Consider the following 26,972-nt stretch of genomic DNA (forward strand, 5'->3'; position numbering starts at 1 on the left):
TACCACAGTGATTGGACTAATCTCAGGAGAGGATGAATCAGCCTACAGAGATGAAGTCCAGAAACTAGAGGAGTGGTGATCTGTAAATAACTTGTCCCTGAACTCCTCTAGACAGACAAAAGAGCTCATTCTTGACTACAGGAGGTGCCATACTGAACCAGCCCCACTCTACATCAATGAGGAATGTGTCGAAAGGGTCCACACCTTCAAATTCCTGGGAGTACACATGTCCAATGACATGTCTTGGTCTGCTAACACCTCAGCAATGATCAAAAAGGCACAGCAACGGCTGCACTTCCTCAGAGTGCTCAGGAAGAACAACCTCGAGTGTAAGCTGCTGGTGTCCTTTTACCGCTCTACCATAGAGAGTGTGTTAGTGTGCTCCATTTCAGTGTGGTACTCCAGCTGCACTGCAGCAGACAAGAAATCCCTCCAAAGAATAATCAACACAGGTCAAAAAAATCACTGGCAATGCCAAACACTATTCCAACCACGTTATTCTTTTAACTTCAGTCATCTATTGATTTCCTTAGGGTAATTATTATTATTATTATTTTATTAGGGCCCAAGCCACTAAGGCGCAGGGGCATATTGTTTTCCTTAGAATTATTAAAAAATAATAATAATAATTTGACTACCTGGGGCTTTTTGGGGGCCTTAACATGCTCAGAAACTCTTGAAAATTGGCACACAGTTTGGAATCTGCGGCAATTAGGAGGCCGCAGAGGCAGGTCCCCGGGCGTGGCACAGGGGCTCTACAGTGCTACCTGGAACACAGTCAGAAAACTTGATGTATATCTCACACATACTTGCACGTATTCATATAAAACTCGGTACGCATATAGATCTCATTGAGCCAAACAATTTCCACCCTCTATGTCATAGGCTCCGCCCAACAGCAAGTTGGCCATTTAGAGCTGTTTAAAAAGAACATGCTCTGTAATTTGATATACTCCTCTGAGGACTTCCAACCGATTGCCTCCAAACTCAGTGAACTTGATCTCAAGACATTGGGGATGCTAAATTGCAAATTGATTTTTGATATCTCAAACGGTTTGCCCGTGGCGAGGTGATGAAATTATGGTGAGAAATGAGAAACAGGAAATGTCTAATAACATCCACATACATTATCTGATTTTGATCAAACTTCAGGGGTTTGTTCGTTGTATGATGCCGATCACATAGATGTGACTATGCGCCACCAACTGGCAGCAGGAAGTATGTCATTTTCAAAATGCTTTGAATTCAGCATGTTATTTTTACTCGTTTTGCTTCAAATTTCATCAGAATAATGTTGAAACATTTCTGATATAAAACTGTTGAGGGGATATTTATATCTAATATATTGTTGTCATGGCAACGTGTCAAACTTGAATATTATTTTCTGGTGATTTTTTGAGGTAGATAACATGCTCAGAATTTTATGAAACTCAAAACACGTATCAGTATTAATGATAGATAGTAGGGGTGGGACAGTTCGCGAAAAACAGGGTTTGCCTAATGTATTTTTCTAACAACAGTGATGAAAAATAATTCTGCCTAATAATTCTGCGCACCTGAATATAAGGAGTTTTTCACTTCCAGCCTTCGTGGACAATTATATATCCCTCATAAATCATTAAATACAAAATTAATAGTAGTTATTAAGATTGATGTGGTTTGGAACTGGTAAAATGTGCTTGGAAGAAAAAATATAATCTGTAACGGAGCCAAGACAAGAGACGTGAGGATCCGTGTGCAAGCTTTTATTAACAGACGTGGCCATAAACACAGGCAAGGTCAAAACATTGGCAAACAGATATGGTATGGGCAAAACACAAGAGTAGTCCTAGGACAAGCGTGGGTCTTCGATCAGCGAATAATATCCAGAGGGCTTGACAAGAGGGGTAATCCAGAAACCAGAGCAAAAGGTCCAGGCGAGGTTCAAACAGAGTCCAAACGATGAGACAAGGGTTAATCCGACAAACATAGGCAAAAGTCAGTGGTGGTCAGTAACGGAGTAGCTTTACTTTGTTACTGTACTTAAGTACATTTTTCTAGTATCTGTACTTTACTGGAGTAGTTTTATTTTAAGTAACATTTACTTTTACTTCTCTACATTCCAAAGCATAAGCTCATACTTTTTACTTCACGACATTTCATAAAACATATAATTAAGATCTTGTAAGTGCACGCGAATGCGCGACTGATGCTGCTAAAAGTTACTAATGTCGAATTTTAGGATTAATTATTGTAACTGAAAACCATATTTAGGTCAGTTGTTTGTGGACTAATCTGCTGTAAAAGGTGATCTATTTAAGCCCACTGAAATGCTTGAATGCAGACACATCAACATATGTGTCATGTTTTAGGTCAAAAAAGGAAACATTAAATTAACACAGATTAAATAAAATAACTCATCCACGTTCAAATTCCCAGCTGCCATAACATTAACAGTTTTATTTAAACGCTACGTGTGATGTCTGTTTTTATATTGTTTATCAAAAGTATACATTTTTAGATTGTTTGGATTAACTAGACGAGTAGACAGATAGGCTATGAATGTTTCTTCATAACCATACTGAAAAATAAATATTGCTAGCTTATGCTAACTGTCTAGCTAACAAGCTTGCTGGTGATAAGTTGAGGTAATTTTTTGATATGAAGTCTAAATACACTGCTCAAAAAATTAAAGGAACACTTTGAAAACACATCAGATCTCAATGGGGAAAAATATCATGCAGGATATCTATACTGATATGGACTGGGTAATTTGTTAGGAAATGAAAAGATGCCACATTGTTTAATGGAAATTAAAATTATCAACTTACAGAGGGCTGAATTCAAAGACACTCAAAATTAAAGTGAAAAAAGAATGCAGCAGGCTAGTCCATTAAGCTGAAATTTCATTGCAGCAGCTCAAAATGGTACTCAGTAGTTTGTATGGCCCCCACGTGCTTGTATGCATGCCTGACAACATCAGGGCATGCTCCTAATAAGATGAAGGATTGTGTCCTGGGGTATTCCCTCCCAGATCTGGACCAGGGCATCACTGAGGTGCAACCTGGCGATGTCAGATGGACCGAAACATAATGTCCCAGAGGTGTTCTATTGGAATTATGTCAGGCAAGCGTGGGGGACATTCAATGGTATCAATTCCTTCATCCTCCTGGAACTGACTGCATACTCTCGCCACATGAGGCCGGGCATTGTCCTGCACCAGGAGGAACAAGGACACAATAGATCAGCGTAGGGTCTGACAACGGGTCCAAGAATTCCATCCTGATACCTAATGGCAGTAAGTGTGCCATTGTCTAGCCTGTAGAGGTCTCTGTGTTCCTCCATGGATATGCCTTCCCAGCCCATCACTGACCCACCACCTACCGGTCATGCTGAACAATGTTACAGGCAGCATAACATTCTCCACCGCTTTTCCAGACCCTTTTACATCTGTCACACGTGCTCAGGGTGAACCTGCTCTCATCTGTGAAAAGCACAGTGCGCCAGAGGCGGACCTGCCAATTCTGGTGTTCAATGGCAAATGCCAATCAAGCTACACGGTGCCACAGAGCAGCACAGAGCCCACTAGAGGACGTCAGGCCCTCAGGCCACCCTCATGAAGTCTGTTTCTGATTGTTTTCTCAGAGGCATTCACACCACGCCTGCTGGAGGTCATTTTGTAGGGCTCTGGTACTGCTCATCCTGTTCCTCCTTGCACACAAAGGAGCAGATACAGGTCCTGCTGATGGGTTAAGGACCTTCTACTGCCCTGTCCAGCTCTCCTAGAGTAACTTAAGTGTTAAAGTTATACTGTCCATGCTACATTAATTTGGTAACAGTGCCACCTATTGATCAAGAGTGATAAGTCAATAAATCATAATATTAGTTGTTGTATTTATGATTTTTCAGCCATTTTGCCTAAAATAATAAGAAAATGCCGATGGTCTGAGGCTTGCTTATGTAGTGCTTGGCCCCGTAATTGCTGCTTGCAGCTATATTTAGGGCCCAAGCACCGAAGGTGCGTAGGCACCTATTATATCCGTTGGCGTTATTAGGGGCCAAGTACCGAAGGTGCGTAGGCACCTATTGAAATCGTTGCTGTTATTAGGGGCCAAGCACCGAAGGTGCGTAGGCACCTATTGAAATTGTTGGCGTTATTAGGGGCCAAGCACCGAAGGTGATTAGGCATCTATTGTATCCGTTAGCGTGATTTTTTTTCTTCCGCTGCAAGTCTATGGCAGCCCATAGAACCACTTGCGGGAAAGTTGTGAACTTTAACACACTGATAGAGGACAGTGTCAACATTAACCATAGCAAATTTGGAGTCTCTAACTCCAACTCTCTAGTGCCACCACTTGTCCAAAGATTCAATTTCTTTATGCAAATAAATTTTGGACCGTAAACCACAAAATTTTAATTCTTTTTTCCTCTGATTCCTTGGCTCATGCTGAGTCGAAAGGACACCAAAATTTAAAAATTGTAAGGTTTAGTTTTTTCGCTATTTTCAATTGTTCATAAAAACTACTTTTTCGAACTCGTCCTAGGCCAGGGATAGGCAACTCCGGTCCTGGAGGGCCACTATCCTGCAGAGTTTAGCTTCAGCCCTCATAAAAACTCACCTGCGAAATAAACAAAACAACACATTGCCCCTCCAAGGTGTGTTTAATTAGGGTTGGAGCTAAACTCTGCAGGACAGTGGCCCTCCAGGACCGAAGTTGCCTATCCCTGTCCTAGGCCATTGAACCGATTGTCATTAAAATTGAGCCAGATCATCTTTAGACCACGCTGGCAAAAAGTTATGGAATTCAAGTTGATTAGTCATATTGTTTCCGAATAGCATGTGAACAAATTCTACAAAAAAAATTCAAAATTAGACTATATCCCATAAACACCAAACAGTTTGGCCTATTGAGACCAATCTTGGTGTGTGTTATAACAAGCATGACCTGAGACAACCTGCAGTGTTTCGGTGCTGTGCCCCCTAGTGGTCAGGAGATATGAAAAATGCATATTTTTGCTCATAACTTCTGAATGCTTTGGCCAAAAATCACAACAACACTGAGACAACCTGCAGTGTTTCGGTGCTGTGCCCCCTAGTGGTCAGGAGATATGAAAAATGCATATTTTTGCTCATAACTTCTGAATGCTTTGGCCAAAAATCACAAAACAAGTCTCGTTAGAATTGGATGCACATCAATTTCGGTAATAGCGCCACCTATTGGCAAAGAGTAATAAACCATTCATTAACCTTTAATTATGAAATTTCCAAAAATGCAAATAACTTTTGATTGTATTAGGCTATTGTAATGAAACTGGAATCAAAATATTCCTTAGGTCATGCCGACAACAGACATATAATTTTTTTTAGTAGGAAATCTGTACTCCCTGTTCGCCATTTTGATCTATGTTAAAATCCTACTTTTTCTAACTCCTCAACTGTTGGTCCGATTTTCACCAAAATCGAGTCAGATGATCTTCAGACTGTACCCAAAAAAAAGTTATGGATTTCGTGTCAATAAACGAAACCCTTTTCATACATGACCGCTACAAATTTTAGGCATAGTGCAAAAACTTCATCTGAGGCTGTATCTCTGCAAATATTTGACATATGTACACCAAACTTTGTATGTGCCATTGTCACCTCACACTGACCATGCCACATTAAGTTGGTAACAGTGTCACCTATTGGTCAAAAGTGATAAGCCAATAAATCCTATAACTAGTGGTTGAATTTATGTTTTTCTGTCCATTTTGATTAAAACAATCTTAAAATGTTTTAAAATAAGCTTGCTTCTGTAGTGCTTGGCCCAGTAATTGCTGCTTGCATGTATCCATTAGCGTGATTTTCTTCTTCCACCGCAAGTCTATAGAACCGCTTGCGGGAAAGTTGTGAAATTTGGCCATAGCAAAGTCACCATAGCAAATTTGGAGTCTCTAACGCCAACTCTCTAGTGCAACCACTTGTCCAAAGTTGCACTCATGTTTATACTAATAACTTTTGAACCATTGTGACAACTGGGTGAAGGAGAAGCTGGAAACAAGTGCGAGTATGAACAATTTAATGAAAACCAAACAAAACAAGAATACAAACAACGCTGGGAAGATGACAATCCAAGATTGGAGACGGTGAGTAATCCAGATGGTGAGTTGGCAGCAGGAGAGGATGGCACAGGAACTGCGGGGAATCGAGCCGAAGGTAAGTGGTGATGCTTGTGAAGGTGCGGTGAGTGGATGAGGTTCCGGGGGAAGACACGGACATCCAACGCAGAACAACACAGAAGCAAAGAACAGTTACCCAACATGAAACAACGCTCACACAAACACAAGACGTGAGACAAGCCATTATATAGGGAGAGAGTGATGAGTGACAGGTGCTGCTGATAATTAACGGAGACGCCCACAAGCTAATCAGTGCAGACGCGAAACACACAGACTTCACCACAAAGTGCAAAACCCAGAGACACATGAAAGGCGGGCTGTATCCTCCTGTACGCTGGAGGTAGTTTGAGGCGGACTGTCACCGGACTAATGATCTTGGTGATAGTAAACGGGCCAATAAATTTGGGAGCTAACTTGTTAGATACGGATCGCAGAGGAATGTTATTGGTAGAAAGCCACACTTTTTGACCCACGAAAAACCCACGGCCTTAGTGCGCTCCCTCATCCGGAGCAGAGTCTCGCGGGCTCTGGTCCAGGTGCGGTGGCACCCCTGGACAAACGCGTGAGCAGAGGGGACCGCGACTTCAGATTCCAGACTGGGAAAAACTGGTGGCTGGTAACCTAAACTGCACTGGGAAGGAGAAAGGCCCATGGCTGACACTGGTAACGAATTGTGAGCATACTCCACCATAGAGAGTTGTTGACTCCAGGAAGAAGGATTCTTGGAGACCAAACATCACAACGTCCTCTCTAAATCTTGGTTGGCTCGCTCAGACTGCCCGTTACTTTGGGGATGATAACCCGAAGACAAGCTAACTTACGCTCCTAACAATTTACAAAACTCTTTCCAAAATTTGGATATAAATTGAGATCCCCTGTCAGAAACCACATCTACCGGGAGGCCATGAAGCCGAAAGACGTGATCTAGGACAGTGACCGCTGTCTCCTTGGCTGTCGGTAATTTGGGCAAGGGAATGAAATGTGCCGCCTTCGAGAACCGGTCCACTACGGTCAAAACGACCGTCATGCCATTAGAGGGCGGTAACAAAATCTAGAGCGATGTGGGACCAGGGTCTCAAAGGGATAGACAGCGGTTGAAGGAGCCCATCAGGAGGTCGGTTAGATGACTTACCACTGGCGCAAACTGAGCAAGCCAAAACAATCGCAGACGTCACGAGCCATAAGTGGCCACCAGAATCGTTGTTTAACTAACCCATTAGTTCGACTTATCCCTGGATGACAAGCAACGTTAGAGCAGTGACCCCACTGAATGACTTCGGACCTTAACTCCTCCGGCACAAATAAACGGTTTGGTGGACAACCGGACGATGGTGGGAGAAGGTGAGTAATCCAGATGGTGATGGTGAGTTGGCAGCAGGAGAGGATGGCACAGGAACTGCGGGGAATCGAGCCGAAGGTAAGTGGTGATGCTTGTGAAGGTGTGATGAGTGGATGAGGTTCCGGGGGAAGACACGGACATCCAATGCAGAACAACACAAAAGCAAAGAACAGTTACCCAACATGAAACAACGCTCTCACAAACACAAGACGTGAGACAAACCATTATATAGGGAGAGAGTGATGAGTGACAGCTGCTGCTGATGACAATTAACGGAGATGCCCACAAGCTAATCAGTGCAGACGCGAAACACACAGACTTCACCACAAAGTGCAAAACCCAGAGATCACGGTTTACCAACCGTGACAACCATAAGCCAGAAAATTGTAATTCTTTTTTCCTCTGAATCCTTGGCTCATAATTAAAAAAATCGCAAGGTTTATTTTTTTTCCCGCTATTTTTAATTGTTTGTAAAACCTACTTTTTCGAACTTGTCATAGGCCGTTGCACCGATTGTCATGAAAATTGAACCAGATTATCTTCAGATCATGCTGGCACAAAGTTACACACAAAAGAATTCTATGAAAAGCACACAAAAATGCATGTGAGGCTTTTGAACCATAAGGCACAGAAGGAAAATTTCCTCTGAATCCTTGGCTCATGCCGAGTCGAATGAACACAAAATTTAAAAAAATCGCAAGGTTTAGTTTTTTCACTATTTTTAATTGTTTGTAAAAACCTACTTTTTCGAACTCGTCCTAGACGGTCCATTTTATTCTCACCAAAATTGACTCAGATCATCTTAAGACGATGCTGGCAAAAAGTTATGGAATTCAAGTTGATTCTTCAAACCTTTCTCGAAAATTTGCGAATGAATTTGATGAAAAACATGCAAAAATGGTTATGAGGTTATATCTCTGCAACGGTTTGACATATTGAGACCAATCTTGGTGTGTGTTATAACAAGCATGACCTGAGACTACCTGTAGTCTTTCGGCGATGTGCCACCTAGTGGTCAGGTTTAGCCCAAAATCACAAAACTGGTCTCTTTAGATCGGATGCATCATGCTGAATCGAATGAAATCCAATTTTCCCATGTCAGCCATTTTGAGCATCGGCCATTTTGAATTATGTAGTAAAATGCTATATTTTCCGAACGCATTGACGTATCAGCACAAAACTTGGTATGGGTCATCCACACAATGCCCTGAAGGAGCCTGAGAAGTTTCGAGCCAGTGCCACCTAGTGGTTAAATTGAATATTCACATGCTCATAACTTTAGGTATGTTCGACTTATTTTCAGGGGAGTCACCTATTTAGACTCCTGTATCCTTTCTGATTCCAGCGATACCAAACATGCTAGATTTTGCCTTATGGTTTGTGCAACGTTGCATTTTAGTGCTTAAAAAACATTTGCCAGCATCTTAGGAACCGTTACTCCGATCAACACGTAACCACCGTAGGAAATTTGAAAACATAGTGTGCCGGCTATATGTTAATACCCAATTGCCAAAATTTTGATATTAACTGAAGCTGTAATTGAACAAAACATGAAATTGCCATTAACTACAACAGAGTATTATGATATAACACTGCATGAAAAGAGGTGTATCCGTACTAGGAAACTCCTGTATACTCCACTGATTTTCGGAAGTATCTACTAGTTCCACTGAGGGTAAACTTCTAATTCCACCAAGTTAGGAAACTCCCGTAATGATACCAATTCGGATGTATCTTGCTGAAGGGATATCCCCGTGGTATATGCAGCCATTTGTTGCCATGGCAAGTAATCCCCTGAAGAATGTTTTCAGGAGACATTTTCACACCTCAAGAGCCCTTTCACTTCACACCTTGACACACCTCTGCTGTCCTTATTGGTGTTTTTTCTCAACATTGATTGGTTGTTTTTTAAAAAAAACACACCCCAAACCCTGACAACTATTGGGACAGTGACCTGTCAATTTCCTGATACTAGTATTTGATTGGTCACGGTTTTCATTTAGCCCAACCCAAGCCCTCATAGCATAGTGACTTGATTGGTTTTGGCCAGCTATGTTAATAAACCATAACCACACCCCCCCACTATACAACCCAACCCCCTCAAAAATGGAAAACAGAATGGATTCAGAATTTCTTTTTATTAAAATTAAACCAAAACACTTAAAGCGTTAAATATATAAATAAAGCATTGAATATATAAATAAAACTATAGGAACTGTACAGGGGAAAAAGTACTTTTATAAAATTTAACCAAACACAAGCAATATTATAACGGTTACAAAATATAAAACGAAATAATATGTACACAAAGCAAAGTACTTTTATAAAATTTTACTAAACACAAGCAATATTATAACAGTTAGAGAATATAAAAACTAAATAATATGTACACAAAGCAAAGTACTTTTATAAAATTTTACTAAACACAAACAATATTATAACAGTTACAGAATATAAAACTAAATAAACTACTTAATATGTACACACAGCAAGAAAGAAAACTTTAAATAAAAGAACACAGCAAACACAAACAATATTAAAAGAAAATAAGTTGCAGAATATGAAACTAAATAAATCTAACCTAATAAGTATACAAAGAATAAGATAAAAATAGAAGAGAATAAGTGAAAATGTGCAGTTTGTGGTGCAATTATTAAAACCAGTGCAGTTTAGTTAAAGTTGAAGAAAGGAAGGTCCATAATGTCCATTTCCATCAGCCTTAACACGCTGATGATGCAAAATAGTGTAGCGCATGTCTGCCTCCAATCTGCGCTGAAGCTCCTCACAAAGTTCTGACAATTGTGGGTTCCTGTGAGATGGAGACCTCACAATCCACACTGGCCTTCCATCAACAATGGCATCCTCCTCGTCATACATCAGCTCCACTTTTGCAGTCTGCCAAAGCTCTCTCTCTGCATCGGTTTGAACAACCTTGGACCTGGAATCCAGCAACTGCAAAACACACAATATGTTAACCACTAAAAACACCCAGAAATGTATCAAACTTAAAGGAATAGTTCACTCGAAAATAAAAATTCTGTCAATGTACTCACTCTCATGTTGTTACAAACCTTTAAATGTCTTTGTTCTGATAACCACAAAAGATGGAATGTTTATAATCCAACCAATCATGAGCCCCATTGACTTTAAAGTAGAAAAAAAAAATACTATGGAAGTGATTGGAGCTCATGATCAGTTTGATTTCAAACATTCCTAAAAATATTTTCTTTTGTGGTTATCAGAAGAAAATAACAGAATATTCAATTTGGGGTGAACTATCCCTTTAAAAACAAGTTGATGAATTTCTACACTTACCCGTCTTTTCCTTTGTCGGTTTTTAGCTCCTGTTTTAATGGCATCTCTTAGCTGGGACTTTTCTGGCTGAGACAAATTGTACTTTCTCCGAAGTGTTTCAAAGTATGTCTTGCAACACGCTGAATAAAAGAAAATTCAGATAAGTGACAGAAACTACACTATTGAAATCATAAGATGGACAAAATATAAGAGACTAAAATTATGGACATTAAAATTGTTAAACAAACATTTTAAAATTACCTTGTATACACTCAGGGTCTGCATCTGCAAAAGTTGATTTCAATTCCTCTAGCTGATAAGTCATGACTGCTTGGTTACGAGGCAAACTTATTCTGTGTGGAAAGAGAGAAGTGTGTGTGTCATTAATACATTTAAAAGGAATATGTAAAACCCCATAAACAGCATGGCCCACAAAGGCCAAATAAACATAGCAGAAAAACAGCAGTCTTACCCAGTTTGTGGATCATATTTATGTGGGTTGTTTTCCGAATTGTGAAGGCGCCTTACAGCTTCCTGTAACACTGAATGAAAAACGCTTTAATACATGCACACATAACGTTACATTGGCTGGAAACAAAAAGTTTTCAAACGACGTTGTGTAACTTGCAGACGTGACAAACTGTTAAAAGGCCGGACAACTACAACAACGAAAGGGTCAAAAATAATAGAGCTCCCTGTGGTAAGATGGCCACCAAATGCGGTGCGGGCCAAACATCTAGCCTTTATTATACATATCTTTACTACTATATTGTCCGCTAAAATAAAACTCAACTTACCGCAATGCCCACGTTGTGCGCCCTCTTTATCCTTTTATGTAATGGCTCTTCCCGCGGTCTTTGTTCCTCTTGCAGTCTTTGCTCGTCAAACTTTCGCTCAAGAGCACAAAGACGCTGGATAGCATCTTCGAGAAGAACAGTGTTTGCAGCTTGCTTCTCCATCAAACCCTCAAGCTGACGAGACAAAGCGTTCAGACCGGAGATCAGCTGTTTCATTAAATCATTTATGCTCAGTGGGCTTGCTGCTGGTTGCAAAGCCCTCAGGTTTCTTTTACACGCCATCACAAACAATAGTCAGTTTCACCAAGTCGCAATTCGCAAAAAATGACTTCCGTACACAATGCCAACAATTTAAATTGTGTTCGCGCGAATGATACTGTAATGTCATTGGTTGCATTCCCCTACGTCACCGACATAATGGCCGTAACTCTGTTATGAGTGGATACTTTACAAACACAACCTTCCCCATTGGATGCTTTCCGCGACACCCCGCCCACCGCTTCCATATGGTTTGTATTTATATCTGTAGGAAAATGATACTGTCTGATATGTTGCATGTCATCATGGAAGAGCGTTTGAGACCTCACACTAAAGAGAAGGTCTCGGTTGTAATTCCACTATGCACTGTGGTAGAGATTTAGAAATTTGTTTTGTCATTGTTAGTCTATTTTCATTTTTGTCATTATCTGTAAATGTCAACCTTTACAATAAACCTTTTTCTTGATATACTAAAACAATGTTTGTTGTATTCCTCTTGACTAATGTAACCCATGAAGAGTCAGACATATAAAGTAATTTTTACACATTAAAAAGGTAATCATGTCTATTGACTGTTTATTTGAGAACATTTTTGCAACAGTCAAAATAACAAATTAAATTATATTACTAACAAGCGTGTTTAGGGGATAAGGTGTGTTGCGGAAAGTCACTTGGCTGTGTCCCTTGATATGATATACCATAAGTTATTTTGATATAGCAATTAAACTTACATAAAATTTATAATATGTGTCCCTGGACCACATAACCAGTCATACGGGTACATTTTTTTTTTTGAGTTTTACTTTATAAATATTTGGCAGAGATACAACAATAAAAAACGGCAAAAAAAAAAAATATTGAGAAAATCCCCAGTTGTCCAAATGAAGTCCTTAGCAACAAATATTAGGCTACTAATGATAAATATATTTTTGATAAATGTAGTGATCTTCACACAAACACCAATAAATATATTTACATTACTATTATTTTTATGGAACTTTTTTAATATCCTAATATTTTTTAACAACAGAAAAAATCAATTATTTTGATCCATTTAATGTATTGTTGGCTATTGCTAATGCTACAAATATAACCTACATGTGCTACTTATGAGTTTACTTATGTTTTGTGGCCCAGGGTCAAATGTGACACGGATATATTATAAAAGACCAACTTTGGCCTGCGTGCCCTAGTTTCGGCACCTCTGGACTAGAAGTACAGTAGCTGACAGGTATCTGCAGATATTTTTAGCCGAGTTTGTCAGTCTGTATCACCCAACATGTTTTGCATTCACATGTGAAAGACTTTTAGATTATGGACCCGTCTATTGATTTTCTTTGTTTCTATTTTAAAAGATTTAATGAAATGTTAGGGTAGAATCATAATAACAATAGAAACAGTGAACTTCAAATCATGAGACATCAGCAAAAACAAGCAGCTTTAAATTTCACTGACTTATGAATATGGTACTGAATTTATCAACATCCTAGCTAGCAAAATGTGTTACATGATGTTTTTGAAACAAAATGTCTCATTTGAACTGCTTCTTTTATACAATGAATGCAGCATTGAGAGATACGTGCACAACATACTGACATAGGGCAGTTGGAGACATGTTTTCAAAGTGTTAGGAAATATATATTCTGAAATAACATTTGTTGCATTCCTCTAGACTACATTAAACATGAAAAGTCAGAGACATAATTTTCACATATTAAAATGGTAATTGTGTCCATTGAATTTCAGTTAATTTGAATAATGCTAAGTTTCTTAAATAGACTAATTAAATTATATTAATAATAAACGTATTTAGCAAACACAGTTTTTATGTTCCACAATACTGTATGTGCTGTCTTTACGAGACATTTTTATAATGACATTTCAAATAAATGCCAATAGCTTTGTGGGAATTTTGCCTATTGTAATGAAACTGGTATTAATAGATTCCTTTGGGTCATGCAGTGATACCAATGTTGCTATAGTCAGCCAAACTTCCTGTCCTCCATTTTGATTTTCTTTGAAAACCTACTTTTTCGAACTCCCCCTAGACCGCTGGTCTGATTTTCACCAAAATCGAATCATATCATCTTCAGACCATGCTGACAAAAAGTTATGGATTTTGTGTCGATAGACAAAACCATTTTCGCATGCCACAGCAACCAATTTGAGGCATGATGCCAAAATGACACTTTGAGGCTGTATCTCTGCAATGCTTTGGCATGTTGACACCAAACTTTGTATGTGTCATTGTCAACTCACACAGAACACACCACATTGATTTGATAACAGCGCCACCTATTGGTCAAACTTGATAAGCCAATAAATCATGCTACTAGAGGTTGTATTTATGATTTTTCAGCCAATTACAATCATCCTAAAATTGCTTTTATTGCTCATTGTTGCATTTAGTCTGATGCTCCATGCCATGCTTAGCTCCTCAATTTGCTGCTGGAGTGCTTGGCCATGTAATTGCTGCTTGCAGCTATATTTTTTTTATTTAAATCTCTTCTGTCTATACTGTTGCTATACAACATGCAATATACAATATATACTGTACAGTATTGTACAATATACAGTGTGTCAATCTGCAATACCACTGTATTCAAGTATCAAGTATTACTGTTCACTTTATTTATCAAAACTTCAAACAAATGCACTAAATAGTATGTCAGGTGAAATTACCATATCTGGTTTCTAAATGTAAAAATCTATATCTGCATTAAGGTGCAATAATACATGTGCAATAATGACGTGATGTGACATACAGCCAAGTATGGTGACCCATACTCAGAATTCGTGCTCTGCATTTAACCCATCCAAAGTGCACACACCCGGAGCAGTAAACACACACACACCGTGAACACACACCCGGAGCAGTGGGCAGCCATTTATGCTGCGGCACTCGGGGAGCAGTTGGGGGTTCGGTGCCTTGCTCAAGGTCACCTCAGTCGTGGTATTGCCGGCCCGAGACTTGAACCCACAACCTTAGGGTTAGGAGTCAAACTCTCTAACCATATGGTCGCGACTTATATTACACTATATGTCAATTGTGCAATACTATATCTAGTCAATAAATCTCTACAGTTACTTATTCCATTTAAATTGTGTTTTTGCATAAACATACTCAGCATATCGATGTAAAGGCCAACGTGCAATACTTTAAATGTTCACTTTACTCAGATTGCTCAATGTGAATAGCATGACTCAGTCACTTGTTTTATTTATTTGTCTAATTGTTCTGTACAGTCTTATAGTCGAACTTATTGTCTGTGGTTATATGTTTGTTTTTCTAAAACCAGTCAGGAGCAGTGCTCCTAAATTCCTTGTGTGCAGAAAAATACAATGACAATAAAGGCGTTCAATTCAATTCAGTTCAATCATTTGTGTTATCAACGTGAATGTTAAAATCTTCGACAATTAGCGCTTTATCAGCAGTAACCAATAGGTCTGAGAGGAAATCTGTAAATTATTTTAGGGATTCTGTATATGGCCCTGGTGGTCTATACACAGTAGCCAGTAGGGGTGTGCCGGTACTAGTATCGGTACCGAACGGTTCCCAGTTCTGGTCCGACTCTGCTGGGGTGCAGGCCATCAGCTCGAAAAAACCTAAGACGCTCCCAGAAAAGATTCCAGATATTAACAAAGAGCAGTTTCTGTTCTTTACACCATGACAATAACCATTCATTTAAAGCAAAGAGTCTACTGAACCTTTCGTGTCCTCGTCGATATGTAGGAAGCGTTCCTGACACAATGATCGTTGCCACGGGCGATGTGCTGCGCACCATCTCGATCAGGCTCATGAAGTCCCTCTTCAGTGTCTCCATTTGCCGCAGCATGGTGTCGTTAACCCAGGCGTGAAGCACAACCCCTCTGTGGCTCTCGTCGCCCATCAGGATCACGGGTATCTGCGCAGAAACATCGAGAACACGAGCACCAGGGAAACAGTGAGTGTGCACTTTACCTTAGCCTAACATAGCACGGACATGTTGGACGATGGAGTCTTTGACGATCACAGCATCGTGTTCCGTTCCAATCACCAGCGAAGCGGTTCTGGGTGGAAATCTCGAAGACTGGGGGTGGCGAGAGGGAGAGGTCATCGCCCGGAGCCTGGCTTGCGTCCTCCACTGCGGATGCACTGCTGGAGTGAAGGACATCTGGGAAGATCACGTCCTGGGTGCAGCGGGCCTGTGCAGAGACCAACACGGAGTAGATGTGGTGGGACTGTTAACAGTGCCCTGTATAGTTACCCCGCACAGAATGCAATTCGAACGTGTCCTCACCTGTACTCAAAGATAGACCTACATCCGCCATTAAAGCAAGTAACTGTGAGTAAAGCAATGGTAATGTGAATAGAGTATTAGCAATGTACGCGGGATTAGCGGCAACAATGCTGGCGATGCTAATGGGCTATAAGCTAATAGCGGACTTGGGAAATCAAAATAAAACTAGTGATAAGGCGCTCTGATTGTTTTTGTTGTAGAATAACAGAGGATATATTCACATGTTATAGAAACAAAAATGATGGTGTATAAAATAGATTTTAAGATAAAAAATAGACGATAAAGAATTAATGTGACGGAGCTCAAACTCTATGTGTGTGTGTGTGTGTGTGTGTGTGTGTGTGTGTGTGTGTTTGTAAAATGGCACAGCTTTTTAAATATCTGAAAGTACATTCTTAACATCAGTCAGTCTAGCAGTCAAGCATTATAATATGATAATCAAGTATTATTTAATAATAGAAGTTTAGTAATTAGAATTAAAACTTGGTAACTATGTATGAATGCAAATTAGTCATTTAAACTGAATTTAGGATTGGTGGTGGTGCTTTTTTTGGTCATTCAGAAAAGAAAAAAAAAGATAAATGTGAATTTTTTTAAACAAATGGGGAAAAAACGAACAATAATACAGAAAAGATAATAATAATAATAATAATTATAATAATAATAACATACAAATTTTACTAATAATAACACTAGAAAATGCACCAAGGATTAATAAACTGCTGGATTCATGAATATTAATCAGGTTGTGTGCGTTCGCTCGAACTGATTTGCTGAAATCAAAACAGGGATGATAATAAGTGAGCGCCAGCCAATGAGATTGTCGTTTGCACATTAGTTCCGCCCACTGCCGGAGAAACCGGCAGTTCTTAAAAGCTGAAGAATTCCAAGGAACTCCGTTATTTTGACAAGAAAATACAACAAAGAATATTGTTTATATGTAGCACATCAGTTCTGCATGTTATGTAAGACTCTCTTGCTCGCTCGCTCGCTCTCTCTCTCTCTGCGCGTGTGAGAGAAAGCGACGATGAGTTGTACGCCTTCACACAAGAGTTTATGGTATGTCAAATACACAAACACAGGTGCGCTGTGCATCCATCGAGATGAAATGAAAAATATCCAAGATAGCTTGACGGAGAGTGAAACTCCGAAGTGCTCAGTTAGAGTGTTTGGTGAGTGAAAATATATCTGTAATAAACTTATACTTAGCCTCCAACTCACACACTGTCGAGTAAAATCTAAGAATTTATTAGCCATTGGCTAATATAAGACATAATTTAGTCGTCCAGAGTGAAGATTTAGTCGCATTAGTGAGTGATTTACTCGCAATACAGAGGGTTGTGCAGAAAAAAGTTGAGTCTTGGGGTCAGAAAACCTTAAAAAAAAAAAAAAAAAAAAAAAAAAAAGTCAAACAGCACCCACATCACCACATGTTGTTTGGCAGGGTTTCAGGAAAAATTCTCTTTAGCTCATCCAAAAACAAACTCCAGCATGTTCAGTTATCAGACACGACTGGAACTTCAAATGGGACTGGCTTCTATGGTCAGATAAAACTAAAAAATGAGCTTTTTAACAGCAAACACTCAAGATGAGTTTGGTGAACATGGGGATAAAAATTACCCTATGTGTACAATGAAATATACTGCTGTATTTTTGATGTTGTGAGCCTATATTTCTGCTGGAGGTCCTGGATGTCTTGTTTAGAAACATGGCATCATGGATTCTATCAAATACCAACAGATAAGAAAATCACTAAGTGACTGACTCTTATAATGGGCCATGTTTGGATCTTCCAACGTACAATAATCCAAACATAAACCTCAAAAACAACACAAAATTGGGTCCCTGAGCACAAAACCAAGCTTCTGCTATGGCCATTCCAGTCCTCAGACCTGAACCCTATAGAAAATGATTGTGGTGAACTGAAGGGTCTGAAGTGATTCTGGATGAAGGAATGGTCTCTGATCTCTTGTCAGGTGTTCTCTAACCTCATCAGGCATTATAGGAGAACATTTAGAGCTGTTAAACTGACAAATGGGGGTTTCAAAAAGTATTGAATAAAAGGGTGCCGTTAATTGTGGCCAATTTGTATTAGAGAAAAACATTTATTTCATAATGATATTTCCCCCCATTTTAAATTCTTATTATCCAATGAAAGGCTAGATTTTTGTGAATTTTTTTTTTTTTTAAATAAAAGATCAAAAGGATTAACAATGCAGATTAATTTTCACAGCCTTCTTTGATTATATTTACCAAGGGTGCCGATATTTTTGGCCTTGACTGTATATGTGGGGTCCAAGGTGATTTTCTTAGCCTTTTCTTCACTCCGGATATGTAAAATTCTTGGAGGTTTGGCAGATAATTCTTTCAGCAGAGTCCTGACTGTCGGTTCTAGTCTTTTGATAACTGATTTCGTAGCTGAACCAAACTAGACATTTACTTGATTATTGTACTTAAGTACACTTTTTAAATATCTGTACTTTACTTGAGTATTATTTTTTTCTGGAAACGTATGACTTTAACTTCACTACATTTGAAATAAAAATATTGTACTTTTCACTACATTCCAATCAAGGTCCTCGAAGTAAAAAGTCGTTACTATGTAACAGCTTTGAAAGTCAGTGGGTAATTTTTTTCTTCTCTGAAACATGACTTTCTTTTTTTTCAGTCAGTTAATCAGTCTTGTAGGGCTACATTAATTTTTTTTTTAACACTGACCAGTTACAAATGTGATATTTATTTACAACAATTCAATAATAAGAAGTTAATATTGTGGTATATATTAGACACAATATTGTCTGATTTTGCTAAATTGTGTAAGTGAAAATATTTCCTATAAAGCCACAGAATAACTGTTGTGCATCTCTTAATAAAACAAAATACAGGTGTTGGACTTGAAGCAGCACTGCACAGACTGTTCTGTGTGTGACATAAAAGTACCGCGAGAGCAATTAGACAGCATTTTTAAAATGTTTGTTTTTATGTCAAATAAGTCTTGCTGTTTTTCTTTTTTTTTCTTAATGCAGTGTTGCTGTTGTAAAGTTATACAGCTACAGTTGTGTTGCTGGGTTTTTAAAGGGTTAGTTCACCCAAAAATTAAAATTATGTCATTAATGACTCACCCTCATGTCGTTTCAAACCCGTAAGACCTCGGTTCATCTTCAGAACACAGTTTAAGGTATTTTAGATTTAGTCCGAGAGCTTTCTGACCCTCCATTGAAATGTATGTACGGTATACTGTCCATGTCCAGAAAGGTAATAAAAACATCATCAAAGTAGTCCATGTGACATGGGAAGTATACTGTACATACATTTTCAATGGAGAGTCAGAAAGCTCTCGGACTAAATCTAAAATATCTTAAACTGTGTTCTGAATATACCTCGGGTTGCTAATGATCCTATACACAAAAACACACACATATACACTATATACACATATATATACACACACACACACACACACACACATACATACACATATACATATATATATATATATATATATATATATATATATATATATATATATATATTAGTGCTGCCAATCGATTAAAAAATTAATATCATAATATCATAACTAATTAATATCATAATATCAATCTTCACATAAACCCATTATAATAAATGTCATATTTAGATACCTGTTGTAATGTGCTGGTGCAGTGTAAGTGCATGATGAAGAGTAATCCACAAGAAGACTTTTTAATCAATTTAACACAACAAGTATCCTCAAACATTAACCGGAGAGTACAGAACAGAAATGGGGAGAACTTATACAAAGCAAGAGAGGGACTAATCATTTAATTAACAAGACACAGGTGAACCAAATGAACTAATCAGGACAACTCAGGAAAACTAGGACAAAGGAACAAAAGACAGGAGATCAGGAACAGGGTAAAACACAACCAAAGGTGCAATCACACTTGTCATGTTTGGTTCAATTAAAATGAACCCTGGTGTGATTGCTCTGTTAGTGCGGTTCATTTGAGCATGTGTGAACGCTGCCATCCGAACCCAAACAAAGTGCTTTAATTGTAACGCACCATTTGTTTGGGGTGTTTGGTGAGTTCCGTCACGATATATATCATTCAAGCAAAGGAACCTTGATTTAAAAAATGGTTTTAAGTCTGACAACACCAGTGCAACACACAGAGATCTGATCTCATTATCATCCAGTCTGTCTGGAATGAAGTGGAGAAAAAGAACAAATTGAAACAGACTAAATCCAGAAGAATTGTGGCAACATCTCCAAGATGCTTCGAGAAACCTACTTGCAAAGCTACAGTAATGTTAAACGTTTTAGGCACTTGTGTGAAAATGCTTTAAATTGCAGCACCCTGGGGACGTTGCTGCAGTTCTACCTGATTAAGTGTGTCTCAGTTTGTTCTGTTTCTTAATGTCATTCCAGACAGACTGGATGATGATGAGATCAGATCTCTGTGTGGAGCACTCGCTGTTGTAAAGCAAAATCTCACTGGATTATTACAATTAATGACAAAATGAATGTTTGGAAATGTAAACTGACATTTCCTACTGACACACTACAGCAAAAGAGAAATAACTGACTTAAAACCATGTTGTTTTTTTTTTTTTTTTAGCTGGTGAAAGTACTAGAGTGCTAGTATTCTAATAATTTTTGCCACCACTGTAGGTGTGCCATCAGGGAAGTGGTTTTATATCTGTCATGCAGATATAAAACTCATAACCAGCTCACGACCAACTAAGGACCAGCTAAAACCAGCTTCCATACTTCAAAACATACCTAACCGGCATATGCTGTTTTTTTTTTTTTTTTCAACAGGGCTTTAAGATAGAAGAGGCTTTTTTCTTGCAACACTTCCAAACATGCCATATTTGTCCCATATTTTTTCTAACTGTACTGTCATGTACTTTATGTTTTTTTTGTTTTTAATTTAACGTGTTAACTGAGGCCTGTAGAGTCTGCGTTAAAATTCTTGGGTTGTCTGCCAATTCTCTGAGCACTGATCTGATCGTGGGGTGGAAACTTCCACTCCTGTGAGGACTGGTGTCTGTTTATAATGTCTTCCACAAGTAAATAAACTTACTTACTGTAGAATGATGGACTTCGAATTGTTTGGAAATGTCTGTGTTAAGCCCTAAACATACTGCACAATTTTCAGCTGTCCAAGACAAAAGACTGACATCGTGAAACAATTGTGGTGATTTCTGTGATTCTTATCAGTGTTATGTCGTACAGTGAGAGATGTTCAAAGACGGCTATTGTCATGGTCTTGCGACCAAAGATAGCCCGCGATACAGAATGATCATCACATAGTGTTTTTCTGGTACGATCCACGTTTACTGACCAACCAATAAAAAAGTGACATGAAATCAACGTGACATGGCGCTAAAACATAAAACTCCTTACCTCAATCTCTTATCCCTTCCTCTTTCGCCGCTTCCACTTTTTTTCAGCACACATAAAAAATACAACTGCTAATGTGTGATTTATCATGCTTTTTTTGTTTACCACTAGCACATGCTGATGATGTTTATTCTTCTATAGTAAAGTGCGTCATATCATACGAGTCAATAGGTCTCATCGTACAGTCTACACACATGTCGCAGCCAAGTTTATTAGATCCATATCACACAGAGTGACATGCAGTGATCTTATAGGATTGCTAACTTGTGCAGTGTATTTTGGGCTTTACTCTTTCCAGATTGATGGCAGCAGTAATTGCTTCTCTAAATTCATTGCTGATGTCTTCCCTCTTTGGCATTGTGTTAACATACCTGAAGGCTCCAGACCAGTAAATTGCCTAAACTTCAGATTTTATAGAGGTGCTCAGTCTTGCTGATGATCAGATAATCAAAGGCATTTAATTAGCAGTGCCTGACTTATACTTACCATCTTAATTCCTCTGTTAACAGAAAGGGTGTCCTAACTTTGTCACACATGGCTTTTCCATTATGGCTTTATTTTTTGTTAAGTAAATAACAACATGGTGCAATATGTCATGTCTTGTTGTTCATCTGAGGTTTTATTTTCTGAATTTTAAGTTCTGCCAAGGACCAGATTTTTTATGTCCTGGAAAAAAAAATATTTGGAAATCAATAGGGTGTCCAAACTTTTTCATATAACTGTATATATAATTCTTAATTACACATCCTAATTTGGTGTTTATTTTATTTAAGTGTCAAGTGGTCATGTTGTTGTTTTTTTTTGTTGTTGTTGTTTTTTTTAAAGTTATGTGGCACCAAATACCCTTACGAAAAAGAAGTTTATTCAAGTGTGCTATTAGTATACTTCTTTTAAACTAAAAATAGGAAAGTATGCTTTTAGTTTACTTTTTATGTACTCCTCAGAAATATACTTAAAATGACATTTAAGTATACTTGACTTATACTTACAAAAAAGTCTAAATATACTTGAACTTTACTTAAGTATACTAAAAAAAAAAAATAAAACCATACCAATTATTGGTAAGGGTATGTTTATGGAATATGTATGGAATGTGTTGCCTTTTACAGCATCTAATATAATTTTCTATACATCCAGACACCAGCTCATTCCTTATCTACAACGAGGACCACAACAAATGTGTGAATGCTGTGAGTGCTTCTGTGGTACAGACAGCACCATGCGATGTATCTTCTGAGGCTCAGCATTTTCGATGGATTTCTTCTTCACGAATTATCAGCCTCTCTTTTAAACTCTGCTTGGGGGCCCAGAACATCAAAGATTGGGTCAAAATTCTCCTTCTGCCCTGCAATGAACTCAGTCCTCTACAAACTTGGGAATGTAAGAACGAGACCTTGCTTGGCTTAAAGGGACAGCCACTGCACCTGAATTATGGAAATCGAAATGAGCCAAATATGATGCTGTATAAGGGAACAGGTGTTTGGAGTCGCTGGCAGATTTATGGGACCAAAGAAGATTTGTGTTCTCATGGATATCAAGGTATGAACAAAAGTCCATCTAATAGATAGGAAATCTGAAAAGCTATTTTAGACCTTATAATAATTACATTTAGAAGATGTTTAATTCATGTTTGATATTTATTTTATGAATTTCCGCATATGATGTAAGCATCAGTTAAGGCGGACCTATTGTGCACATCCAATAAGTTTCATAACTTAAAATGTCATCATCATCAATAAAAAAACATTCATGTAATAATCCTCAGAAAACAGCTTGTTTTAGATCCAATAGAGTGGGGGAACTATGACGTCATTTTGTAGGCCGATCGGCTGTTAGCATCACACTGGTTCCCTTGACAAAAAGCAAATTTTTCCATGGGCTTTTGGATTATCGCAAAAAAAAAAAAAAAAAACTTGAAACTTGCCTGTTTTGTCCATTAAGATAATCTTCACAAAATAATATAATTTTTATGAATTTTGAAGCCTAAATAAGAGTGCCAGAACTTAAAAGCTAAACTTAGGCTATAAACAAACTACAACACCACAGTTGCTTGCCTTCAATGTCACGCTTCGCTTTGGCCCATGCTTCTGGCAACATTTACATACTTATATTTAATGTGGTCGGTGAAATGGATTTACTCTGTATATGAAGTTTAAACCACACTACATGAACCTTTTCATATAAACTGGAATAAATAAAAAACTAGAGAAAAACTAAAACTGAAATGAGACATAATAATATATAGTAGAGTGAATAAATGAAATAATCATAACTAAAGGACATATGAAAGCATGCATTTCTGTACATTTCAAAACAAGGTACATTAAAAGTCAATAAATCCTTGATTAATATGAATAGTTTAATTAAAAACATATCTCCACATAATATACTAGTGCATTTAATCTATTAAATGACAGCAGACTGAGCGAGTTTTTGGATATGGTAAGTTTAAACTTATTTTAGTGAATAAGTTACCACATTTCAGCTATCATTTTGTTAGGGAGGGCACACAAAATGCTATTTTATCCTTGCTTCTAGAAAATCTTCATTAACATCTTCATGTGGCCATAAACATTTAATTTTAACATGGCTTTAAGCACTACACATCTTTAAAGTTTAACTTTCACTGTGACTAAGCTGGTAAATGTGGTGTTTACATGGAATAATTGTAATATGAGTTTACCTTATGGCACGAACCCAGATCCGCATCAGTAGTAAAGAGATAAAACGAATATCTACCACCCGAAGACTTGTGTTGCATTTGTGGGCAAAAACAAAAACAAACAAACAAAAAAAAACACATTGTCGAACAACAATATAAAATGTGGGAAACTATTAATTGCATAACAGTTAAAAAAAAAATCATAAGAGGTGTGTAACTGGTGTGTTTTATGTCGTAGAATAAAACGTGAAAGTATCTTAATCTTGTGTGAACCACGGACCTTATTTTAGGGGATTTAAACAAACTCCCATTGAAAAATCCCATTGACTCTGGGACAATGGAACTGGAAGTGCTAACTCACTTCTGGGTGTTTGCCTGTAAAGTGACAGCAATCAACACTCTTCATTGACTTTGTATTGCGGGAAGCTGCCTCCTTGTTACTTACGGAAGCCCTGAACCGCATGGTGGAGAAAAAAAAAAAAGGAAACTTATCTCGTTATTTCGACATATTAAGTCGTTATTTCGACATAATAACTTGTTATTTTGACTTATTAAGTCGTTATTTCGACATAATAACTCGTTATTTCGACTTAAGTCGTTATTTCGACATAATAACTCGTTATTTCGACTTAAGTCGTTATTTCGACATAATAACTCGTTATTTCGACTTATTAAGTCGTTATTTCGACTTATTAAGTCGTTATTTCGACATAATAACCTCGTTATTTAGACTTATTAAGTCGTTATTTCGAAATAACTCGTTATTTCGACTTAAGTCGTTATTTCGACATAACGCGTTATTTCGACTTATTAGTCGTTTATTTCGACATAATAACTCGTTTTTTCGACTTAAGTCGTTATTTCGACATAATAACTCGTTATTTTTCGACTTATTAAGTCGTTATTTCGACATAACTCGTTATTCCGACTTATTAAGGTCGTTATTTTCGACTTATTAACTCGTTATTTTTGACATAACTCGTTATTTCGACTTAAGTCGTTTATTTCGACTTATTAAAGTCGACATAATACATATAATCGTTATTTCGACTTATTAAGTCGTTATTTCGACATAAACTCGTTATTTCGACTTAAGTCGTTATTTCGACATAATAAGAAATTATTTCGACCTCATAAACTCGTTATTTCGACTTATTAAGTCGTTATTTCGACATAATAACTCGTTATTTCGACTTATTAAGTCGTTATTTCGACATAAGTCGTTATTTCGACTTAAGTCGTTATTTCGACTTAAGTCGTTATTTCGACTTATTAAGTCGTTATTTCGACATAAGTCGTTATTTCGACTTATTATGTCGTTATTTCGACATAATAACTCGTTATTTCGACTTAAGTCGTTATTTCGACATAATAAGTCGTTATTTCGACATAACTCGTTATTTCGACTTATTAAGTCGTTATTTCGACATAATAACTCGTAATTTCGACTTATGAAGTCGTTATTTCGACTTAAGTTGTTATTTCGACATAACTCGTTATTTCGACTTAAGTCGTTATTTCGACTTATTAAGTCGTTATTTCGACATAAGTCGTTATTTCGACTTATTATGTCGTTATTTCGACATAATAACTCGTTATTTCGACTTAAGTCGTTATTTCGACTTATGACTTAAGTCGTTATTTCGACATAATAACTCGTTATTTCGACATAAGTCTCATTATGTTAAGGCTTGTGTTAAGTTCAGTATGAGCCACTAGAGGGCAGAATAAGACCGAGAATCAAAGAACGCATTGTAGTTATGTTCACCTTAAGCAAAGAATAAATAATATTGCTCCAATTTCTCAGAGTTTTTGTGCTAATTACCAGTATTGCTCTTTCATCCCACCTTTTTATCTGTTTTTGATTTGTTTTATTTGTTAACTTTAAACAATCATATTATCGCCTATTATTTTTTTCTTCAATATTTTGCTTCATGTGCTTGACCTTTATTGTCCCGATCAGAAATTCTGTTTTAATCAACTTGGCTTGCACTGTGTTAGCCGACGACTACTACAGGTTCCACTACTGTGGCTATTATTATTATTATTTTATCTGTTATTGTTGTTGCTGTCCGTGATAAGAGCAGACGATTTGGCAAAACGAGTGTGGTCGTACGAATTCGTATGAATCAAACCACCAATTAAAATATGTACGAATTGCCGTGAGATCGGGTTGTTAATCCTGCAGATTTTTTGCTAGCGGTGCTTACAAGATAAAAGAATAGCTAATAATAATAAAAATAAATAAAATAATATATTTTCACGGCTGCTGCATGTTACTGACAAAACAGAAATTACTGTATTCATAACCAGGGCCGGATAAAGACCAAATTGGGTCTGATGCTGCAGCCCAAAAAGGGCCTATTTTTTCTCGGCATTGGTGCATGTGCGTTCGACACTCAACATACACGCGCACTCAGACCGACAGAGAAGTGACGCAACCAGCCAGCCTTTTATCAGAAATTACTGTATTCATAACCAGGGCCGGATTAAGACCAAATTGGGTCTGATGCTGCAGCCCAAAAAGGGCCTATTTTTTCTCGGCATTGGTGCATGTGCGTTCGACACTCAACATACACGCGCACTCAGACCCGACAGAGAAGTGACGCAACCAGCCAGCCTTTATTAAACATGAATAATAATAACGAGTTATTATTGTAACAACTCGAGATTAACATCAAACTATGTAATATCAACATTAAAAAGCAATTGTCTGAAAAAAGAAAAATCTAAACCAGATAAACTTATAAGCATATAACTCTTACTACCGCGCTAGCTGCTTACAGCCTATTGAAAGCTCGAATTCTTCGATCGTTTC

At 37.8% G+C, this 26,972-nt stretch overlaps 2 protein-coding genes across 2 annotated transcripts in view; one reads left to right on the forward strand and one right to left on the reverse strand.

Annotated features, from left to right (window-relative positions):
• Positions 1-26,972, forward strand: part of mrc1a (mannose receptor, C type 1a) — a 225,771-nt gene that overhangs the window by 21,929 nt on the left and 176,870 nt on the right. Inside the window, exon 2 of the mRNA XM_042728415.1 lies at positions 22,630-23,031. Within this exon, the coding sequence (XP_042584349.1) occupies positions 22,630-23,031 (402 nt within the window). The remainder of the gene's footprint in view (positions 1-22,629; positions 23,032-26,972) is intronic.
• LOC109076733 (uncharacterized protein C14orf93 homolog) lies at positions 10,108-12,407 on the reverse strand. The gene is made up of 5 exons (XM_042728413.1): positions 11,569-12,407; positions 11,244-11,305; positions 11,033-11,124; positions 10,793-10,911; positions 10,108-10,429 (listed from the first exon to the last, which is right to left on the reverse strand). Exons 1-5 carry the CDS (start codon positions 11,848-11,850, stop codon positions 10,151-10,153), a joined length of 834 nt encoding a protein of 277 aa, XP_042584347.1. The 5' UTR covers positions 11,851-12,407; the 3' UTR covers positions 10,108-10,150.

The sequence above is a fragment of the Cyprinus carpio genome, chromosome B7 (assembly GCF_018340385.1).
Source record: "Cyprinus carpio isolate SPL01 chromosome B7, ASM1834038v1, whole genome shotgun sequence".
In the NCBI taxonomy this organism is placed as follows: Eukaryota; Metazoa; Chordata; class Actinopteri; order Cypriniformes; family Cyprinidae; genus Cyprinus; species Cyprinus carpio.

What these genes read in the sequence shown, in the direction of transcription:
- LOC109076733 (XM_042728413.1), bottom strand. Translation starts at nt 11,850, where the DNA reads ATGGCGTGTAAAAGAAACCTGAGGGCTTTGCAACCAGCAGCAAGCCCA. An exon ending in AAATATGATCCACAAACTGG is followed by an intron (nt 11,125 to 11,243) that starts GTAAGACTGCTG and finishes CTTTCCACACAG; the next exon opens with AATAAGTTTGCCTCGTAACC. An exon ending in ACCGACAAAGGAAAAGACGG is followed by an intron (nt 10,430 to 10,792) that starts GTAAGTGTAGAA and finishes TGTGTTTTGCAG; the next exon opens with TTGCTGGATTCCAGGTCCAA.